The 19,093-nt window shown below is 35.9% G+C and overlaps 1 protein-coding gene across 1 annotated transcript; it reads right to left on the bottom strand.

Moving 5' to 3' along the window:
* Positions 1-17,272: 17,272 nt before the first annotated feature.
* Positions 17,273-19,093, bottom strand: LOC132306593 (uncharacterized). Its single transcript, XM_059804042.1, has 2 exons — positions 18,421-19,093; positions 17,273-17,865 (listed from the first exon to the last, which is right to left on the bottom strand). The coding sequence occupies exons 1-2, from the start codon at positions 18,895-18,897 to the stop codon at positions 17,803-17,805; spliced, it is 540 nt and encodes a 179-aa protein (XP_059660025.1). The 5' UTR covers positions 18,898-19,093; the 3' UTR covers positions 17,273-17,802.

Below are 19,093 nucleotides of genomic sequence, written 5' to 3'. Positions count from 1 at the left end.
AGAAGGATTAGCACGGATGAGGGCTGTTGCCCGAGTATTGACTCTAGAGGGGGGTGAATTGTGATACCCCCGGATTTCCGGATGCGGGTTGGCCAGGCCCACGTCCAATAACTCGAGGATATCAAATCAATTAGCAATAATCGAACACAGAATAAGAAAAACAAGAATAAATAAATTGCTGAAAAGAAACTAAATGAAAATCCTTTATTGAAAACTTCAGAATAAATTTTATAAATAAGAATGATTCTGATACATCCTACTTCTCCATTTCTATTAGAACTCGGGAATCCATCTAGTGGACCCCTTAAATATCTCACTGAGCTCAAAAGATTGGAATTGAAACCCAAGTCTAAAATATGAAATAAAACCCTGGTCATCGGTGGAGTGAATAACTGTATCTGTTCAGCACGATCCAGCTCCAAGTCTGGAACTAACAAACACCTGTAAAAATAAGAGTGGGTCAGGCCCACATGCAAATTCTTCTCTAACTACAATCCAAACAGTGACTCGATACGCAGATACACCCTAGATATCTCAACAATAGTTATCTAGTCCATACATATAGATATATCCACACTAAGAGACATTCACTGGACTACAGTAGGGGTCTCAACCTGAATAGAAGACAACATGCGAAAACGCACCCAAAGGTGGGCATGAGTACCTAGACCTAACAGGGTACACTTCAACTACTATAGCCAGCTGCGCATCCACTGCATATACGCACCCTAACCAACGAGTCTGAGACTCAAGCTCATCTCGTGGTACGATAAACATATATATAAAGTCCGTCCAGAACCAGGGTATGTAGTTCAAATGTTTATTGAACTGACATACAATAAACCAGCTAGTTAGTCTCTCAACTTATTCAGTTGATATGACTTAACTATCATCCATTAATCCAGGAAGTCATCCAACTTAGTTGCAGTTGATCTGACTTAGTCACAATTAGGATTCAATATCTTTCAATCCATTCCATTAATCCATTAGGTTAGGTTTATGCGTTTTGAGCTAAACCGTCCCCAGTACGTCACCGTCCCATAGCGGTGCATACAATCCTCCATATCCATGTAAATTACAAAACATAAATAATGGACCAGTAATTTACAGTCTAAAACCAATATCCAAATCATTGCAGAAATATGTTTAAAATTTCAGCAATTTATATCCGAGCACTTAACCATATAGTTGTCAGAAATGCTTTAATAAATCAACAACTAATATCCAGAGCATGCATAGATCCAATTTAATATATCAATGACTCTATCATGTATTTAAATAAATTCTATAATCATATCATAGTCTGATACATTGCTAAAATACTGCAGAAGATTGACTAATGCTTTAGCAATTTTAAACCAAGCATTAATCCATATAGTTGCATAAAGGATTTAATACCTCAACAATTAGCCTCCAAAGCATGTATAGATCAACTTCAATACAGCAATGACCCTATAATGCATTTAGAAAAAATTTCCAACATAATAGATCCCGCTGTAAAATCCAAAAATAAACTGAACCATTTAAATCTTCATCCATCCATTAACCGTATACAATGTGCATAAATTTTATACGGTTTGTTCCGTTAATTTAGAATTAAACTTTAATCAATTTAGGGTCTTAATAAAACCCAAAATTCATTCCTTAGTCTCTCTGTAAAGTTCCAGATCCACTCAAATAATCTCCATGCTCCAACAATGTTAAACAGTACATAGAAAAACTAAAAAAAAAAAATAACAAATCATAAAATAAAAGGGAGCCTGCTCTAAATTTTGGAGCAGGGCTCTTTTTTTCCGGCCTAGAGCCGGCTTTACTTGTTGTGGGAGCTGGCTCCCACTTCTATAGAGCCGGCTCTCACCTCCTTTGAGAGCCCTTCAGTCCCCGGTGCTTCGTTTCAGTCCGTCTGCTCCCTCTCTGATCAATTCCTACCACTCTGCTGGGTTTCAAAACTAATCTTAGGAGTCTTAATTGAGTCTAGAAGCATCCCCAAGTTTGTTTACAATAACTGGGACCAATTACAGAGGTTAGATTTAGCCATTAAACTAGCATGTTTACAGTACGAAACTTAAGCTAACTTGCAACGTCCATTCCATTCTAACTCCTCTGTTCCTCTTTACCCCTGATCCTAAAGATCTTATATCATCATAGTAACATCCCCCTGATTTATTTACAGAGGTTAAAGGCAATTACAGAGACTAAAATTGCTTAACAACATAACATGCTTAAAAGAGAAAACTGATCAAGGCTTGAAACAAGCTTGCACGCATTATACCATAATCAAATCTAACACGTAAAGATCATCAATATATTATATAGCAAGCATGTAAGTTCCGATTTAATATTTAATTAAACCCTAGAGATTATCTAGGTGCATAGAACACAAGCCAAAGGGAAGGAGGAAGAGAAGAACTTGCCTGTGATTTCAGTAATGAAATCTCGGCGTCGTCTCTAAGTTTCCGGCAACTGCTAGCTTCCTTCAAGCCTCCTATGGGTTTGACTTAATCCACCATAACCCTCCCTTGATCCTCTCTATTCTTCTCCTTGGTAGCTCTTATGATTTCCTCTGTTCTCTCAACTCTCCCTTTGTTCTGTTTTATTTCCACTGTGCCGTAAATAAGGTTCTCCCAACCCTCAGTAAAAACTCATACACGTATATATATAGGCACTTAGAAAACCCTGATTAAACTAGAGCTAAGACAAAAACCCTAATCAAACTAGAGTCAGCCGATAAAATCCTAATCATATATATATATAACAGATACCTATATGACGTCCCAATAAAACCTTAATCTTAAATAAAGAAATGAAAACAAATAATTAAATTAAAATAGTAAATCAAAGAATTAAAACTATATCATTTAAATCAACTTACCAAATAAACCAATTCAATTAAATCAAATAACCAATTAAATTACACAATTAAATCAAATAATAAAAGAAAACAATTAAACACCCAAGCAACTAGTCACATAAAAAAAAATGAAATAAAAATAATTAAATTCCAATTTTATCCTTTTTAAAACTAGGGGTATTACATTCTTCTCCCCTAACAAACGGAATTTCGTCCTCGAAATTCACAAAACCTTGAATTATTTAAAATTCATTTCCGTTTCGTTATGGACTCTGCCTCTGTGTATAGGCTCCCCCACATTCCAAATCTTCCAAGAACAATTTATGAGTCCAATATAAAGGAAACACAAAAATTATTCAACACTTAAATTGTATGTAGCAACTACGCATTCTGACCCAAATTTTGATATAGGGTAAATATCCATATTCTGCCAAATTCCATAGCATAGATATGTAAAACTTCTATGCAGCCCATCCCAATGTTTGAAAACACTAACCAATAGGCTACCGCCTAAATGAAGAGAAACCATCAATGAGAAGTCAATTTAATTAATACATAAGAACTGACCTTCCTTAATAACGCTCCTTGCTTTCGATATGGAAGACATTCCAAATCAACTGTTTCCTGATAGGAAAACTATAGTGTATGAGCAGAACTAGTTACCACATCCTACTACCGCCTCCAAACTGCGCGTAATCCAACATAAAGAAGTGTATATCTCTCAAACGTATCATTACATGAAGTTAGGGTCTAATTGTATAACCCCCGCTTCCATGTCAAACCAACAGGTAAGAGGTCTGCACCATATAAAATACAAAACCTTCTACGTTGTCATACTATCCTCCTTGTGCCAACAATATGAGAAGTGAAACAAGCACTTCCAACTTCCCATAAAAACCTAGGATACCTATCCCAAGTATCTCCTCCATGATTGAATATACATTTCCGATTCAATCCCTCGTTGAGAGATATGAAGCACAGCTATACCTCCGTTATAAATGCAATGTAGAACTAATGCGAAAAACCAAAGTGAACATTACGAGTATTAGGTCTAGCAACAAACTTGCTCAATCCGCCACTCTTAATTCGTATGGAATTAAAATTCCAATAAATACCGACAAGTTCTACTAACCTTCCACTTCTGATTAGTCTTACTCCCATTTTAATTTAGGCAATGGCAAAAATCACTAATGAGATTTGGTTATCCATTTACTAGAATCGACATTTGATGTCTTGATGTTCCTTATAACCGTCCGTGTGCATCGAGAAAATTTCTACGAATTTTATATCTCAGTCACTCCCGATAACACTCACCGAATCAACGAATCCTCCCCTAGTACCTTAAGCTCTTTTCTGAATAAGGTACCACTGCCTCTAGGGTCAGCTCCGACATTGGAGGTTGACCCCCCCTTAGTTTCCTTGATAAAAGCAAGTGTCATTAGTTCACAAACTAAGACCCCCAACTCCTAATGTAACAACTAACGACAAACTCCTATCGGTTGTTACAAGCGTCCTCATCCATGTTCCCTTCCACCAGACAGAACTTAACGCAAAGTGCGAATCACCACGTTGATGCATCTAAGTCATCTTGTAATCCCCTCTATTCATATGAACTGATAGTTCACTAGTTCGAAATAAACAAGATCTGAGCTGACTTAATTTATAACTCAACCCTCAACTAAATCTGTAATGAGGTTCTATCATTTCCACCTCAGTACAGAAAATAACTGCAAGGATTTTGTGATCTCTGATGATCCATCTCGACCATCTAATTTTGTTAGACTAGAAGAAAACCACTTTGTCCCTCCTCCTGACCCTTAAAAACTGCTTCAGACCGTGAGTGCATCATATTATCCGCCAGAATGAAGAAAGAACTAAATGTTGTAACCCTCAGTTCTTGCATCCTCCTCCTATCCTGCCTACCGAAAGTAGCATTAGTTTGGTACCACCAGTTTCCGTCTGCACCCATTGTATAAATCGGAGCATCTACCAAACTAACTCCGCAAACAAACATGTAGATACGGATCCGTGATAACCTTACCGATATAGAAAATCAATCGGTAATTTTGTTCACTGATAGTCAACTAACTATGACTTTTTTTTTCACGCACATCGTGTACCGCTCCCTTATGATAGGTGACCGGTCTCACCATCCTATCTTCGACACACCCTACCTTGGTACCATAAGTAGTGTCAACTTGACTCCTTGTCCCGCTTCTAAAACTTATGAAACTTTTTCCATCCTCCATATAGTCATCAATGTCCTAGCAACAACTAATTGTTGCCAATTATGACTAAAAAAAAATTTCTACATTTTATATAGTGTAGAAACTTTGGTTCCTCCTCCAAGTGCAACACCAACAACTCCTCCAAATAACGCCCTCATGAATAGTGTCATAACTACGAATAGGCTGATGAAGATTTAATCAATTCCACTATCTTTTCTCGGCGTCATTCTAATAAGTACCCACCAGCACAAAATCCTCCATCCGAACCATTCTTCACCTACCACATCCTCACGAATCCCCCAAGACATTCACAACCACCATTTTTATAGTGTTGTAAAAAAAAACAAATCCCTACCTAGCGTAGAATATATCCAACTAATCATTGTAAATTATTGGACTCGTAATGGTAGTTAAGCTATCCCATCCTAATTAAGGTACCCTATTGACGCACATCTAAGTCCAATAGATTGGCTAGGAGTTTGTGTTTCTACCCAATCATATGACCATTTATTTACAAATCCAAGCGTACATAGCGCTATTATCCACGTCATCAAAATAATAATTGGTTGATCACATACTTGTGTCCCCAACCACTCCATACTCCCAATCCGGATAAATTAACAAAAATAAAACACGTAACAACAAAATGAAACATATCATAGTAAAATGCAACACAATATAACAAAATTAAACACATATATACACACAATGCAACAAAACAACCAAAATATAATTTCTAATTAAAACATCCTCCATTCTAGAGAAGAAAACCTCATTTGAACTTAAGTTCACAAATTATATCGCAAAAGTTCATTTCGTAGTTTCGTTGGTAATCATCCAACCTTGAAACCTATCTGTAACCATAGCTTAAAAGCAACTTTCTTTTGCCTAAGCAAATACCCAAGGCTTACCCCTTATCCTCCTTATATGCGAAATGTAAACCGTCTATCGTGGTTTTACAACGTACCATAGAACATCACAACCTAATCCCCATTCGCTCCAGAATGTGATATAAAATCATGTTTTTGTTCTAATAAGAACTCTATCCGATTTCCAACTACCTAAAGAGTATTGTTTCAATTGACTCTCCGAGAGACGACAAAAATTTATCCACATGTAGATTAATCTACACCAATTCTACCAGTATCATTTACCATACAGCTGATGAATGAGATCACATCCGTGCAATCCTTCATCTTCAAGCTTTAACATCCCCTTTCTTGAAGACACTAAAATTTCCTCCCTTAGGACCCTTTTCAGAATCCTACTATTCGTCTGTCTCCTTTCTGAGAATATCTGCAATTTGTGTTGGCCCCGATATACAGACCTAACACCGACATCTTAATCCAGTCTTGGCGTATACTGTCTAAGTAATGCCAATCTTAAGACTAAATCTTTGATCCCCAAGTTCTGTTTCTGACAAAGAACTTGACAACATCCTCCTTTACTCCGTTGGGTCCATATCGCTTTCGCCCTGAACCAGATCCTCCTCCTAGTGTCAACCATTCCATAACTATGGAATATAATTGACATCAGCTCCTCCTATCGAACCGTAACAAGAGTACAACAAATCCTAATATGGCTCTAAGTTTTTTAAGAGACGCAACGCGGAAATCCTATAACGAAAAACACTCCTAAGGACCCTAGAACCTGGAGTGCTCTGATACCAACTGTGATACCCCCGGATTTCCGGATGCGGGTTGGCCAGGCCCACGTCCGATAACCCGAGGATATCAAATCAATTAGCAATAATCGAACACAGAATAAGAAAAACAAGAATAAATAAATTGCTGAAAAGAAACTAAATGAAAATCCTTTATTGAAAACTTCAGAATAAATTTTATAAATAAGAATGATTCTGATACATCCTACTTCTCCATTTCTATTACAACTCGGGAATCCATCTAGTAGACCCCTTAAATATCTCACTGAGCTCAAAAGATTGGAATTGAAACCCAAGTCTAAAATATGAAATAAAACCCTGGTCATCGGTGGAGTGAATAACTGTATCTGCTTAGCACGATCCAGCTCCAAGTCTGGAACTAACAAACACCTGTAAAAATAAGAGTGGGTCGGGCCTACATGCAAATTCTTCTCTAACTACAATCCAAACAGTGACTCGATACGCAGATACACCCTAGATATCTCAACAATAGCTATCTAGTCCATACATATAGATATATCCACACTAAGAGACATTCACTGAACTACAGTAGGGGTCTCAACCTGAATAGAAGGCAACATGCGAAAACGCACCCAAAGGTGGGCATGAGTACCTAGACCTAACAGGGTACACCTCAACTACTATAGCCAGCTACGCATCCACTGCATATGCACACCCTAACCAACGAGTCTGAGACTCAAGCTCATCTCGTGGTACCATAAACATATATACAAAGTCCGTCCAGAACCAGGGTATGTAGTTCAAATGTTTATTGAACTGACATACAATAAACCAGCTAGTTAGTCTCTCAACTTACTCAGTTGATATGACTTAACTATCATCCATTAATCCAGGAAGTCATCCAACTTAGTTGCAGTTGATCTGACTTAGTCACAATTATGATTCAATATCTTTCAATCCATTCTATTAATCCATTAGGTTAGGTTTATGCGTTTTGAGCTAAACCGTCCCCAGTACGTCACCGTCCCATACTGGTGCATACAATCTTCCATATCCATGTAAATTACAAAACATAAATAATGGACTAGTAATTTACAGTCTAAAACCAATATCCAAATCATTGTAGAAATATGTTTAAAATGTCAGCAATTTATATCCGAGCACTTAACCATATAGTTGTCAGAAATGCTTTAATAAATCAACAACTAATATCCAGAGCATGCATAGATCCAATTTAATATATCAATGGCTCTATCATGTATTTAAATAAATTCTATAATCATATCATAGTCTGATACATTGCTAAAATACTGCAGAAGATTGACTAATGCTTTAGCAATTTTAAACCAAGCATTAATCCATATAGTTGCATAAAGGATTTAATACCTCAACAATTAGCCTCCAAAGCATGTATAGATCAACTTCAATACATCAATGACCCTATAATGCATTTAGAACAATTTTCCAACATAATAGATCCCGTTGTAAAATCCAAAAAATCTTCATCCATCCATTAACTGTATACAATGTGCATAAATTTTATACGGTTTGTTCCGTTAATTTAGAATTAAACTTTAATCAATTTAGGGTCTTAATAAAACCCAAAATTCATTCCTTAGTCTCTCTGTAAAGTTCCAGATCCACTCAAATAATCTCCATGCTCCAACAATGTTAAACAATACATAGAAAAACTAAAAAAAAAAATAACAAATCATAAAATAAAAGGGAGCCTGCTCTAAATTTTGGAGCAGGGCTCTTTTTTTCCGGCCTAGAGCCGGCTCTACTTGTTGTGGGAGCCGGCTCCCACTTCTATAGAGCCGGCTCTCACCTCCTTTGAGAGCCCTTCAGTCCCCGGTGCTTCGTTTCAGTCCGTCTGCTCCCTCTCTGATCAATTCCTACCACTCTGCTAGGTTCTAAAACTAATCTTAGGAGTCTTAATTGAGTCTAGAAGCATCCCCAAGTTTGTTTACAATAACTGGGACCAATTACAGAGGTTAGATTTAGCCATTAAACTAGCATGTTTACAGTACGAAACTTAAGCTAACTTGCAACGTCCATTCCATTCTAACTCCTCTGTTCCTCTTTACCCCTGATCCTAAAGATCTTATATCATCATAGTAACATCCCCCTGATTTATTTACAGAGGTTAAAGGCAATTACAGAGACTAAAATTGCTTAACAACATAACATTCTTAAAAGAGAAAACTGATCAAGGCTTGAAACAAGCTTGCACGCATTATACCATAATCAAATCTAACACGTAAAGATCATCAATATATTATATAGCAAGCATGTAAGTTCCGATTTAAAATTTAATTAAACCCTAGAGATTATCTAGGTGCACAGAACACAAGCCAGAGGGAAGGAGGAAGAGAAGAACTTGCCTGTGATTTCAGTAATGAAATCTCGGCGTCGTCTCTAAGTTTCCGGCAACTGCTAGCTTCCTTCAAGCCTCCTATGGGTTTGACTTAATCCACCACAACCCTCCCTTGATCCTCTCTATTATTCTCCTTGGTAGCTCTTATGATTTCCTCTGTTCTCTCAACTCTCCCTTTGTTCTGTTTTATTTCCACTGTGCCGTAAATAAGGTTCTCCCAACCCTCAGTAAAAACTCATACACGTATATATATAGGCACTTAGAAAACCCTGATTAAACTAGAGCTAAGACAAAAACCCTAATCAAACTAGAGTCAGCCGATAAAATCCTAATCATATACATATATAACAGATACCTATATGACGTCCCAATAAAACCCTAATCTTAAATAAAGAAATGAAAACAAATAATTAAATTAAAATAGTAAATCAAAGAATTAAAACTACATCATTTAAATCAACTTACCAAATAAACCAATTCAATTAAATCAAATAACCAATTAAATTACACAATTAAATCAAATAATAAAAGAAAATAATTAAACACCCAAGCAACTAGTCACATAAAAAAAAATGAAATAAAAATAATTAAATTCCAATTTTATCTTTTTTAAAACTAGGGGTATTACATGAATAGAGTCTATGGCAAATAATGGCCAATTTTCTGATTTGCAAATTCTACTTTAAAACCTTCTAATAATTATGCAATAATTAATATATAGGCATAAACAATTAATAGCATAAATGTAAAGGAGATAAAGGAAGAGAGATTTGCAAACATTCACACGGCGATTTTAACGAGGTTCAGAAACTCCTACTCTTCGGCTCAAGACCTCTCTTGAGACTTCCCAATCCACTATGGCACCTCTTTACGGGTGGAGAGCAAACCTTGATTAAAAGTAACTCCTCGCTTCTCTTTGCTAAGAGACAACCTCTCTTAGTCTTCATTTGGGTTACACTAACCCTTACAAATATGAAGCTAGCTTACTTCTTCTTCCTCGGGCCACACCAGCCCTTACAAATTGAAGATTAGATTTTTTGCATACAAGAATATCTCTCAAAGATTGATATGCCAATATAAGCTCACAATAATCTTTCACAGATTTGATGTACAAAGTTTAGCTCACTCTAGAGTATATATATGAACACAATGAAGCACAATACTTTTATAATGATATGGGATGTATGAATGGAAGAACAAAAGCTCTTTGGCTGCTATATGATGTTTGTCTATGGTAGCAACCTTTAATCCCAAAGTCCCCTTACTCTATTTATAGAGTTTCAGCACCTAATTCAAAATTAGAGTTGTTGTGCACGCGGTTCAAGGCAAAATAGCCGTTCAGATTCGAATCTGGGCAGGTTCGGTCGACCGAAATGGTTTAAGTTGGCTATGATTCTTTATTTCGGTAGACCGAAATAATTCACCTTTTGTTTCGGTCGACCGAAACTCCTTCCTCCATTGTTCCAAACCATTCTGTGAGAATCGGCTCGTCCGATTCATTTGCCTCATTTATTTCGGTCGTCCAAAATAACTTGCCTATGCATTTCGGTCTGCCGAAATGAAACTGCAGCTCCAAGAATTTTGTTCTCAGTTAACAGATGAAACAATCTGTGCACAGGACATTTCCATTGATAACATTTAAGTAAATGTCTTTACAGTATTTATATGTCTATTTACTTTAAGTTTACAATGTAAATAAGGAAGTACCCCCCATTTGGATTCAATAAAAAATACTAGAAAATTGAAATCCAATTAAATCAAAATGTAGAAATTCAGTTTTAGTATAAATTTGAATTTCCGACAGTTTTGGTAAAAATGAATCCTCATGTAGACCAATGTAGACTTGGACATAAATTCTGATAAAATCAGTTTAGGCTAGTTGAAGTATAAAGAGTTATTATTAGGAAAAATTATTTGAAATAATTATTATTTCAAAAATCCAATTTTCACACTTAGCCAAAAACACAGTTTTTCATGACGCGCATTCTGAGTCCCAATGTCCGTTACCAACTCATGGTAATGAAGGCTTCTCATGCCTTAATTGTTGACCAATATTAATTATGTGATTAATGTGCATGGTCTTAGCATTTCTAGTTCAAGTGAAGAGTTCTTTCAAAACTTATGTAAGCTTGAACTAACTCTCTCTTTAACAATGATTTCATGTACAATTATATATGAATGAAGTGCAGAGTCTATTGCTAATGGATATAGGAGCATATGAATGATGATATGATATGCATGGTCCTATAGAGATGAGTTTCAAATAGATTCATAAATACTTTGACATTGAATCATAAACACTCACCATCCTATCTACCCCTTTCTTCACACTTTGTCTATGATCTTGTAGGCTTTTAAGTAGACTTGCTTTCTTCATTTCTTTGAGTTGTTTTCTTGCTCGTTGTAGTCCAAGCTATCTTTGGATGGACTTTGCATTTGGTTCCTTGCAACTTCATGTTCCTTTTGTCTCATTTGCTTTCCATAGATGTGATCTTGAGTAATGGAATACTTGGAATTGACTTTATGTGCATTATTGAGGTCATCCTTTGAATGTGAATAATCTATAATACTCAATGTAAACATTAGTCCTTAAACACCATTAATGGTTTGTTATCATCAAAACCTCTAAATTGTCGTTGGATGAAATCCTTAAGGTCAACAAGGGCGTTGTGTCGTGAGTGACACTGGCAGCGAAGCCGACCTCGACGTCTTCTACTTCGATGGCGATAGAAAGGACGACGAGGCCGTGGAAGGCAGAGAAGTAGTGGCATGCAGAGTGGGAGAATGTGGGGATTGAGGGGTTGTTTTCAGTAGCAATGGCGATGTGTGGGGAGTAAGGGGTGGTGAAGAGGAAATTGAGGTTGTCAAAGTGGAGGAAGTAAGAAGCATGGGTGAGATTTTCAGTGGAAATGTTGGATCTGGTGACAATGGGCATGTTGAGACACAAGAGAAGCGACAGGGAGATGTTGGTGGCGTTGCTACACTAGAACTCCATTTGGTGAAGTGCTTCACATAGATGCGATCCGACATGTGCAAAGTGGAGTGTTGGTTTTGTTTCTTAATTGCTCTATAGATATGAGCAAAGTGTACTGTTTGGTTAATGAAATTGAAGGGAATGGGGATGGCAAATTGGGCATTATGAATTATTTTTTGATGATGTCAACAAAAGGCACCTTTGACCATGACCACTTTATGAGGGTAAACTGATATGTGTCAAAGAAATGAGGGAATCTGACTAAATATTTGTAAACCTAGGGGGTCTATCTAATGTATATACAAAGTACATGGGATCTAAATGAAGTTTACCAATACTACATTTAGTAGGAGAGATGGAAAACTGGATGGAAGGGATAAGGGATGGATGGATGGAGAAGGCATCCCATGGATAGAATGGTTTTCATCTTTCCTTTTGTTTGGTTGGATGGAACGAAAGTAATAGATATTACTACTATTTTACTAATATGCTCTTAAATATAAACTAAAACATTAAATGAAAATAATGATGTCTTTTCAAATTTATCTAACAATTTATTTTTCTCCCTCATCTTCCTCTCACTTTTTGGGCTAAGAGAGGTGGCTCATACCTCCATCATTCCCTTCCTTTCCCCTTAAGTATCCTTCTTGAAAAATAATAAAATCTTATTTCAACCCTCATTTCTTTCCTTCTTTTCTCAACTTTCCCTCCTACCAATAAATGAAGAATAAGATAAGGATCATCTTTGAGACTCTTTACTTCCAAACTCTAAAGCACAGACACACGTGTCCGACGTCACCCCTTAGAAGTGTCATTTTTTAAACTTTTTTAAGAAGTCGGATACGCTAGAGGACACGCGAGAACACGTCATGATATGCCGGAGGATGAAGATGTTCAGTTTTTTTTTTTTTTTTTTTTTTTTTTTTGACAGAGAATGAAGAGATATATACACATATATATGTTGCCACTACCTATTCTTTACCCAATGAAATATGTAGTGAAGAGAGGAACTTATGTTGCCACTACCTCTTTTTTATCTTTAACTCTCCTTACGACTTTTCTAATTGTTGCTCTGTTGGAGGAAGTTGTTATATCCACACGAGGTGTGTAAGTGACAATTTGCAAATGAATGTGGGCAAGAAAGACAAGAGATACCAACGGGTCAGTGGCCTAGCGGTATCAACCTCTTACTTCCCAAAGGGAGGTCAATGGTTCAAGTCTCAGAAGAGACATGTGTGTATATGTACCAACTAAAAAAAAAAAAAAAAAAAAGATGAACAATACTTAGGTCTTCACTAGTGAGAATCTACACCATACTCACTGTTGATATGGACTAATAATAAATGAACACTTTCTAATTTAATTACCAAATCATAGATGGTAATCAAATCACCACCTCTTATTTGGTAAGTGGGTATTTACTTGTACCTACCATATTTTATTTGATAATTAAAGATGACATGTTAATTTATTATTGGTCCACATCAGCAGTAAGTATGGGGTAAATTTTCAATAGTGAAGACCTAAGTATTATTCGAGATTTTTTTTTTTTTTTTTCGATATTTAGTTACAAAGATTGCAATTCTCCTTTTTGATACAATTATACATAGAGTGTATTTTAATAAAATTTGGACCTATAAACTTTTAGGCTTTTCAAGAGAAGTATGGGCTCTTTGATAGACCTAATTTAATTAGGTTTGTTTATAAATACACATTAGAAATTGAGTATATATATATATATATATATATATATATATATTCTTATTTGAGTAAAATATATATATATATAAAATAAAATTATATATTATTTTATTACCGTCTTCCTGCTAGATCCTTTAAAAATATATATATATTGTGTCGCTGGCACGCATCCATATTGTATCGCTTCATAGCCACCCAGGCCTTCATTGGACACAGCCACGTTGTATTGGTTGATGACATGTCACCATGTGTACCGTTTAATAAAGTGCTTCATAGCTAAGCTAACTAACGGGGTTGGACACGAGCAACGTTGTATTGGTTGATGACATGGCACTTTGTGCACCGTTCAATACTCAGGAAAAATGGTCGAAAAAGTCCAAGGTGGAGAGAGCAGCTGACTGGCTAAGGTGTAATAGTATAATGATTTGAAATACATACGGGATGCAATTTATTTGCCAAATTGCAGAAGTAATGGGTCTTAGTGGTACTCCTATTATTTTTGTCTGATTATACTCTTATTATCTTACAATCATCCTAATCTTAAACCTAAACAGACCTTTCGAATTCTTTGACTTTTGGCTCAAAATGACAATTCTTTGCCTTTGGTTTCAAATATGTGTGGATCTCGAATTCAAGGTTCTCCCATGTTGAAGGTGTATTGTTAAGAAGTAGCTCAAAGATATGAATAAAGAAAATCATAAATATATTGTAAGCATTGGGTGCATTCAGAATTTGTAAATTATGCGAAAACAATTTGATGGGTGATTTTATATATTATCACTATCATTCTTGAGCTATTCTCATATGAATATATATATTAAAAGGTGAGAGATAATATATATATATATATATCCCTCTCTATCTCTTAGCCTTAGCCAAAGCAACTCTGATAGTATATATTATGGAGATCTCCCTATCAGAGTTGCTTTGGCTAAGGCTGAATTTGAAGAAGTTTTGAGTTGAACAGATATAAAAATTTTTGTATGCAGAAATATAGAATTCAATAGTTGAATCTGGACGCTAGAAGAATTAGAAAATAATTTTCTATTTAAAAAAAATTAAAAATAAAAAAATTGTACAAAAATACCGTTTGGTTCAAATTTTTGAAAATTCAGTAATAAAAAGTCTGTTTTCAAATAACTATCTATTATAATTATCTGTTTTCTGAGTTCTTGAGAACCATTTTTATAATTACAAACCTAACGGACCCTGAAAGTTCAGGTTTCTTTTTCAACTGCGCTGCTACGAGAACTATAAATAGAATTGTGGCTGTTTGTAAGAATGGCTCTAAGTTCATATGTTGGTGGATCTGTGTGTTACTCTCAATAGCTTATTGTGGCAAGTAATAGAGGTAAATTGGATACTAAAGTTTATGAAATTTTTATCACCTGCATTCTCCAAATCTTCATTGAGTGCAGCTTCGCAGAAGAACAAGGTGGTTCGAAACAGAGTTCCGAATATTCCAGATGAAACCTTGAGGGTTGCTTCAAAGAGTTCTTTTTTCGCCTTAACAACAATGCTAAAAAAATCACCTAGTACCTGCTATTTGTCTGATTATCAATAGCAGAGGTAAGCTACCATTTATATTTTCTGATATTCTGAAAGAAGATGGCATCAGAGCGATATTGACATATAGATATATCATATATAGCCCCAGTAATAGAACATATTGATACATGCATACATACATACATATATATATATTAGTTGATATGGACAAACTATATGAAAGCTTACTAAGAATATTGAACTTATAATCAAAGTCGTCGACTTCGATCAAAAAATTGCGGAGGCACCATCTTTACTTGAAAAGTAACAGCATACAGGAAAACATTCCCAACAATATCCTCAAACCTATCAGCATCTGAATAGAGACATTCACATTAGCCAAATACAGAATGAAACAAATGGCACTTGCAAGGTCTTATGTGATAAGACATGCAGCAGGTAAATGTATCTATACTGGGGCCATATCAGTCTACTAGCTCCATCACAGTCCATGTATAGTCCTTGGTGTTGCCGACAATGTTCACCCAAAAAAAATGTCTGATTGTCGGAATGCGAGTCTCTCAAGGCCAAAGCTCGAATATGAGGTTGTGAGACTCTAAAGGAAAACACATTAGCATGGACAACACAGGGAGGAACTTGGGTCGATCATAATAGTAGCCAAACCACATACAAATAGAAAAAGAACAATTAGCTTATAACCAGCACAAACCTAACAGATACACCGGCCGATCATATCGTGAAAAATGGCATTCATTGCCCAAGAATAAACTCGAAATCCAGTAGGTTGTAACACTTCTCAAGGGGCATGGGGATCAATGTAGCAATTATTGTGCAGTATTCCATACTTCTTTAGATATAAATTGCTACTTAAATGAAGCATGTGAAGGAGGTATAATGCTAGAGAATGGATGAATTCGACTGTTAAACTAGAAGGTGAAAATTCAATCGGATGAATCGGTCAGCAGATTGTTCTCCAGCCTATATGTAGATCACCATTATGATCTATAAATATGCTTGACAGTTCACAAGCCATATGAGTTCATGTCAACGAAGACAGTAAGGTGCTTGACTACTTGTATAACTTACATGAAAAGTCCAATGAAGATCCAACTCAGAATAGTGTCACTAGTGTTTCATTGGTAAAGTTCTAAATCAAATCATGTATCCAAATAAATATGCGACAATGCCTACTAAACTAGGGTACAAAAAAAATCAATCCATCATGGTGAAGCAACTATCCTGGTATCCAGCAAAGAAAAGACACTAATCTTGCTTCTAACAGCAAGCAAGCCCTTTTTCACAACCCGTCAAAGAATGTTGCACCACGCAAGCAACACGCTAGCGTTGAGGACTCTGCATGGCGACTGCTTAGCAGTTCAGAATTGGGTTCTAGAGTTCTCTTTCAAAGTTGAGTAAAGAATTGCGTAGAAGTAGGTTGTAGTAGTGTGTAGGGTAGAAAATGTTTAGAGAAGTATAGATTTGTATAGAGTTATAAATATCTATAAGATTATTCTAGATAACGACTCCTAGCCATTGATTGTGTAATGCATCTAAGCCCTCTATTAGGGAGTTGTGTAATGCATCTAAGCCATCTTTAGGGATATAAAGAGGGTGAGGGACTCATTTGTAAATTTTGAGTAGTAATAAATATCACTAAGGCATGATTTGAAACTCCTTTCCAATATAGTGTCAGTAGTGTTTGATTGGTACATGTAGTTTCATAAGATAAGTAAATAAACTAGTAACTCCTAATACATTAAAACCCTGCAATTTTTTTCATTTGCGATCCAATGAATGATACATATTAATAAAATTAACATATAAGAACAACAAATGAGAATCTATGATATTGAATTCTTTTGTATCCCCAAATATTTTTTCTTTCTTTCTTGTTTTTCTTTTTATTCACCAATTAAATATAAACTTACAGCATACTACAGAATATTAGGTATATATCAGTAATATTTTATTCACATAGTAGGTATTGATGTTGAGAGAAAGACGAGCATTAAGAAAGAGAGCAAAAATTATTTCAACAAAATCACATTACAGTTATACAAAAAATAATAAATGAAAGCCATTCTATTTCTTATTCTTCTATCACAGATGTGTATCTCATCAACTAAGAATTATACTACAAAGAGAAACTCGATCCAGCAACCATGGTTATGTTCATAGTTCCTAACGAATTCAACATAAAAAAATAAAAATAAAAAACAAATCTACACAGACTTATCACCTGAAATCACCTTGCTCCTGTCTCATTCTATTTTCTGTGTATAAGACCCAATGAATTTCATATTGTCTCCTAATAATCTGTCCCCTCAACCCAATTTACCACCCATTATTGCATAGACAGGAGCTGGCATGATTGTTGGTAGAGACTGCATTATACAAAACCGCAAGCAAGCAAGCACACATGAATGAAGATAGGACCTGTTAAACCAGACTCTCCGGAGATATGTACATATGGCGGAAGGAAAATCCATGAATTGATTCAGCTATGGCGCAACTCGAATCATCTTCTTTTTGCACAATCTACCAAACACCATTAACAAAATCTTCCTGATCAAGATGGTATCGAAGCTTCCCCGATAGGCTCTGTAGATGACACACAACAAATAACATTACTCCTATTGCTTATAAACATGACAAATTCAATTCAACAAACTGAAAGACTACCAATAAGACCAAAATGCCTTATAATGAAAAAAAATTTCTTCATATTTTTTTTTTTATGATCATTTCATCCATTGCCAAATCTCCAAAATTTAAATACAAGAAAGAATTAGATTCATCAGAAATTATCTCATCCTTCGATATTTCACATTGCAAAAACTCAAATCGAGACAAATAACATAATATATACAGATATAAACACAATTAAACATGTGCATACATACATTTATATGATCAAATTTTTCATGAACTATCCAATCCTACAAAACCAGACATTGCATTTTTTTTTAAATTCATAATTTGACCAAAACCATCATCAAATTTGACCGAAAACATTATCAAATTTGACCCCAAAAAAATCTCATTAATTGTCTCACAAAAATCAGCATTAAGAAACAAAACATTTTCAATAACCAACACATATACCTCAAAATCTACAAGCACAAAATAGTACTAAATAGTGATATGAAACAAGACCTTAGACACAGTGTCCACAATGACCCTTCCATCTCCAAGACCCTGCAACTGAGCAGCCATACAATCCCTCGGCGTCTCGAACATTGACAGAGAAAACTGCTTAAAAACCACACCCACATCGAAGTAAATCAAGCCCGAGCTCGGCACATCGACCCGAATACCCTTGACCGGGAACCAGAGAAACAAATCTTGGGCAGAAATACCCGACAACCCGGCAATCTGCCCGTATGTGAGAGTACCCGAAACGTTTCGATCGTAGTGTAGCTCATTCTCGAACTTGGTATTGCAAGCTTGATCCAAATACACCTCGAACTTTCCAGTGTCGTCCAAGTGAAAGTCCGTCACACCCTTCGGGAGAAGACCCATGGGTAGTCCATGGGATCGAAGGACTTCGTAGATAGAGAATGGGTCGGAGGCAAAAACCCTGAAATGGGTCGAGAGTGAGAGGAGAGAGAAGAGAAGGAATTGGAAGAACATGTTTTGATTGGGTTTGGGCTGTGTTAGAGCATGGGAATTGTGAGCATTTGTAGCAATTTGGATGTGTTTTAGAGAGAGAAAATTGGGGGAAAGGGTTTAAGGGATTTTGAGGAGAGAGAAAGTGGTGAAGTAGAGAGAGAGAGTGGAGGTGGAGGAGAAGAAGACATTGTTGCCAGCAACAAATACAGAGAGAGAC

This window comes from Cornus florida, unplaced genomic scaffold (genome assembly GCF_030987335.1).
Source record: "Cornus florida cultivar Cherokee Brave unplaced genomic scaffold, ASM3098733v1 CherokeeBrave_3.0.0_Hap2_Chr05, whole genome shotgun sequence".
NCBI lineage: Eukaryota > Viridiplantae > Streptophyta > Magnoliopsida > Cornales > Cornaceae > Cornus > Cornus florida.
Note: the sequence above shows the minus strand (reverse complement) of the source record. Positions and strands in the feature narration are given on the sequence as shown.

Excerpts from the sequence above, each read along its gene's own strand:
- LOC132306593 (XM_059804042.1), bottom strand. The coding sequence starts at position 18,897 with ATGTTCTTCCAATTCCTTCTCTTCTCTCTCCTCTCACTCTCGACCCAT. Across the intron at positions 17,866-18,420 it reads TTGTGGACACTGTGTCTAAG|AGCCTATCGGGGAAGCTTCG; the intron begins GTCTTGTTTCAT and ends TGTCATCTACAG.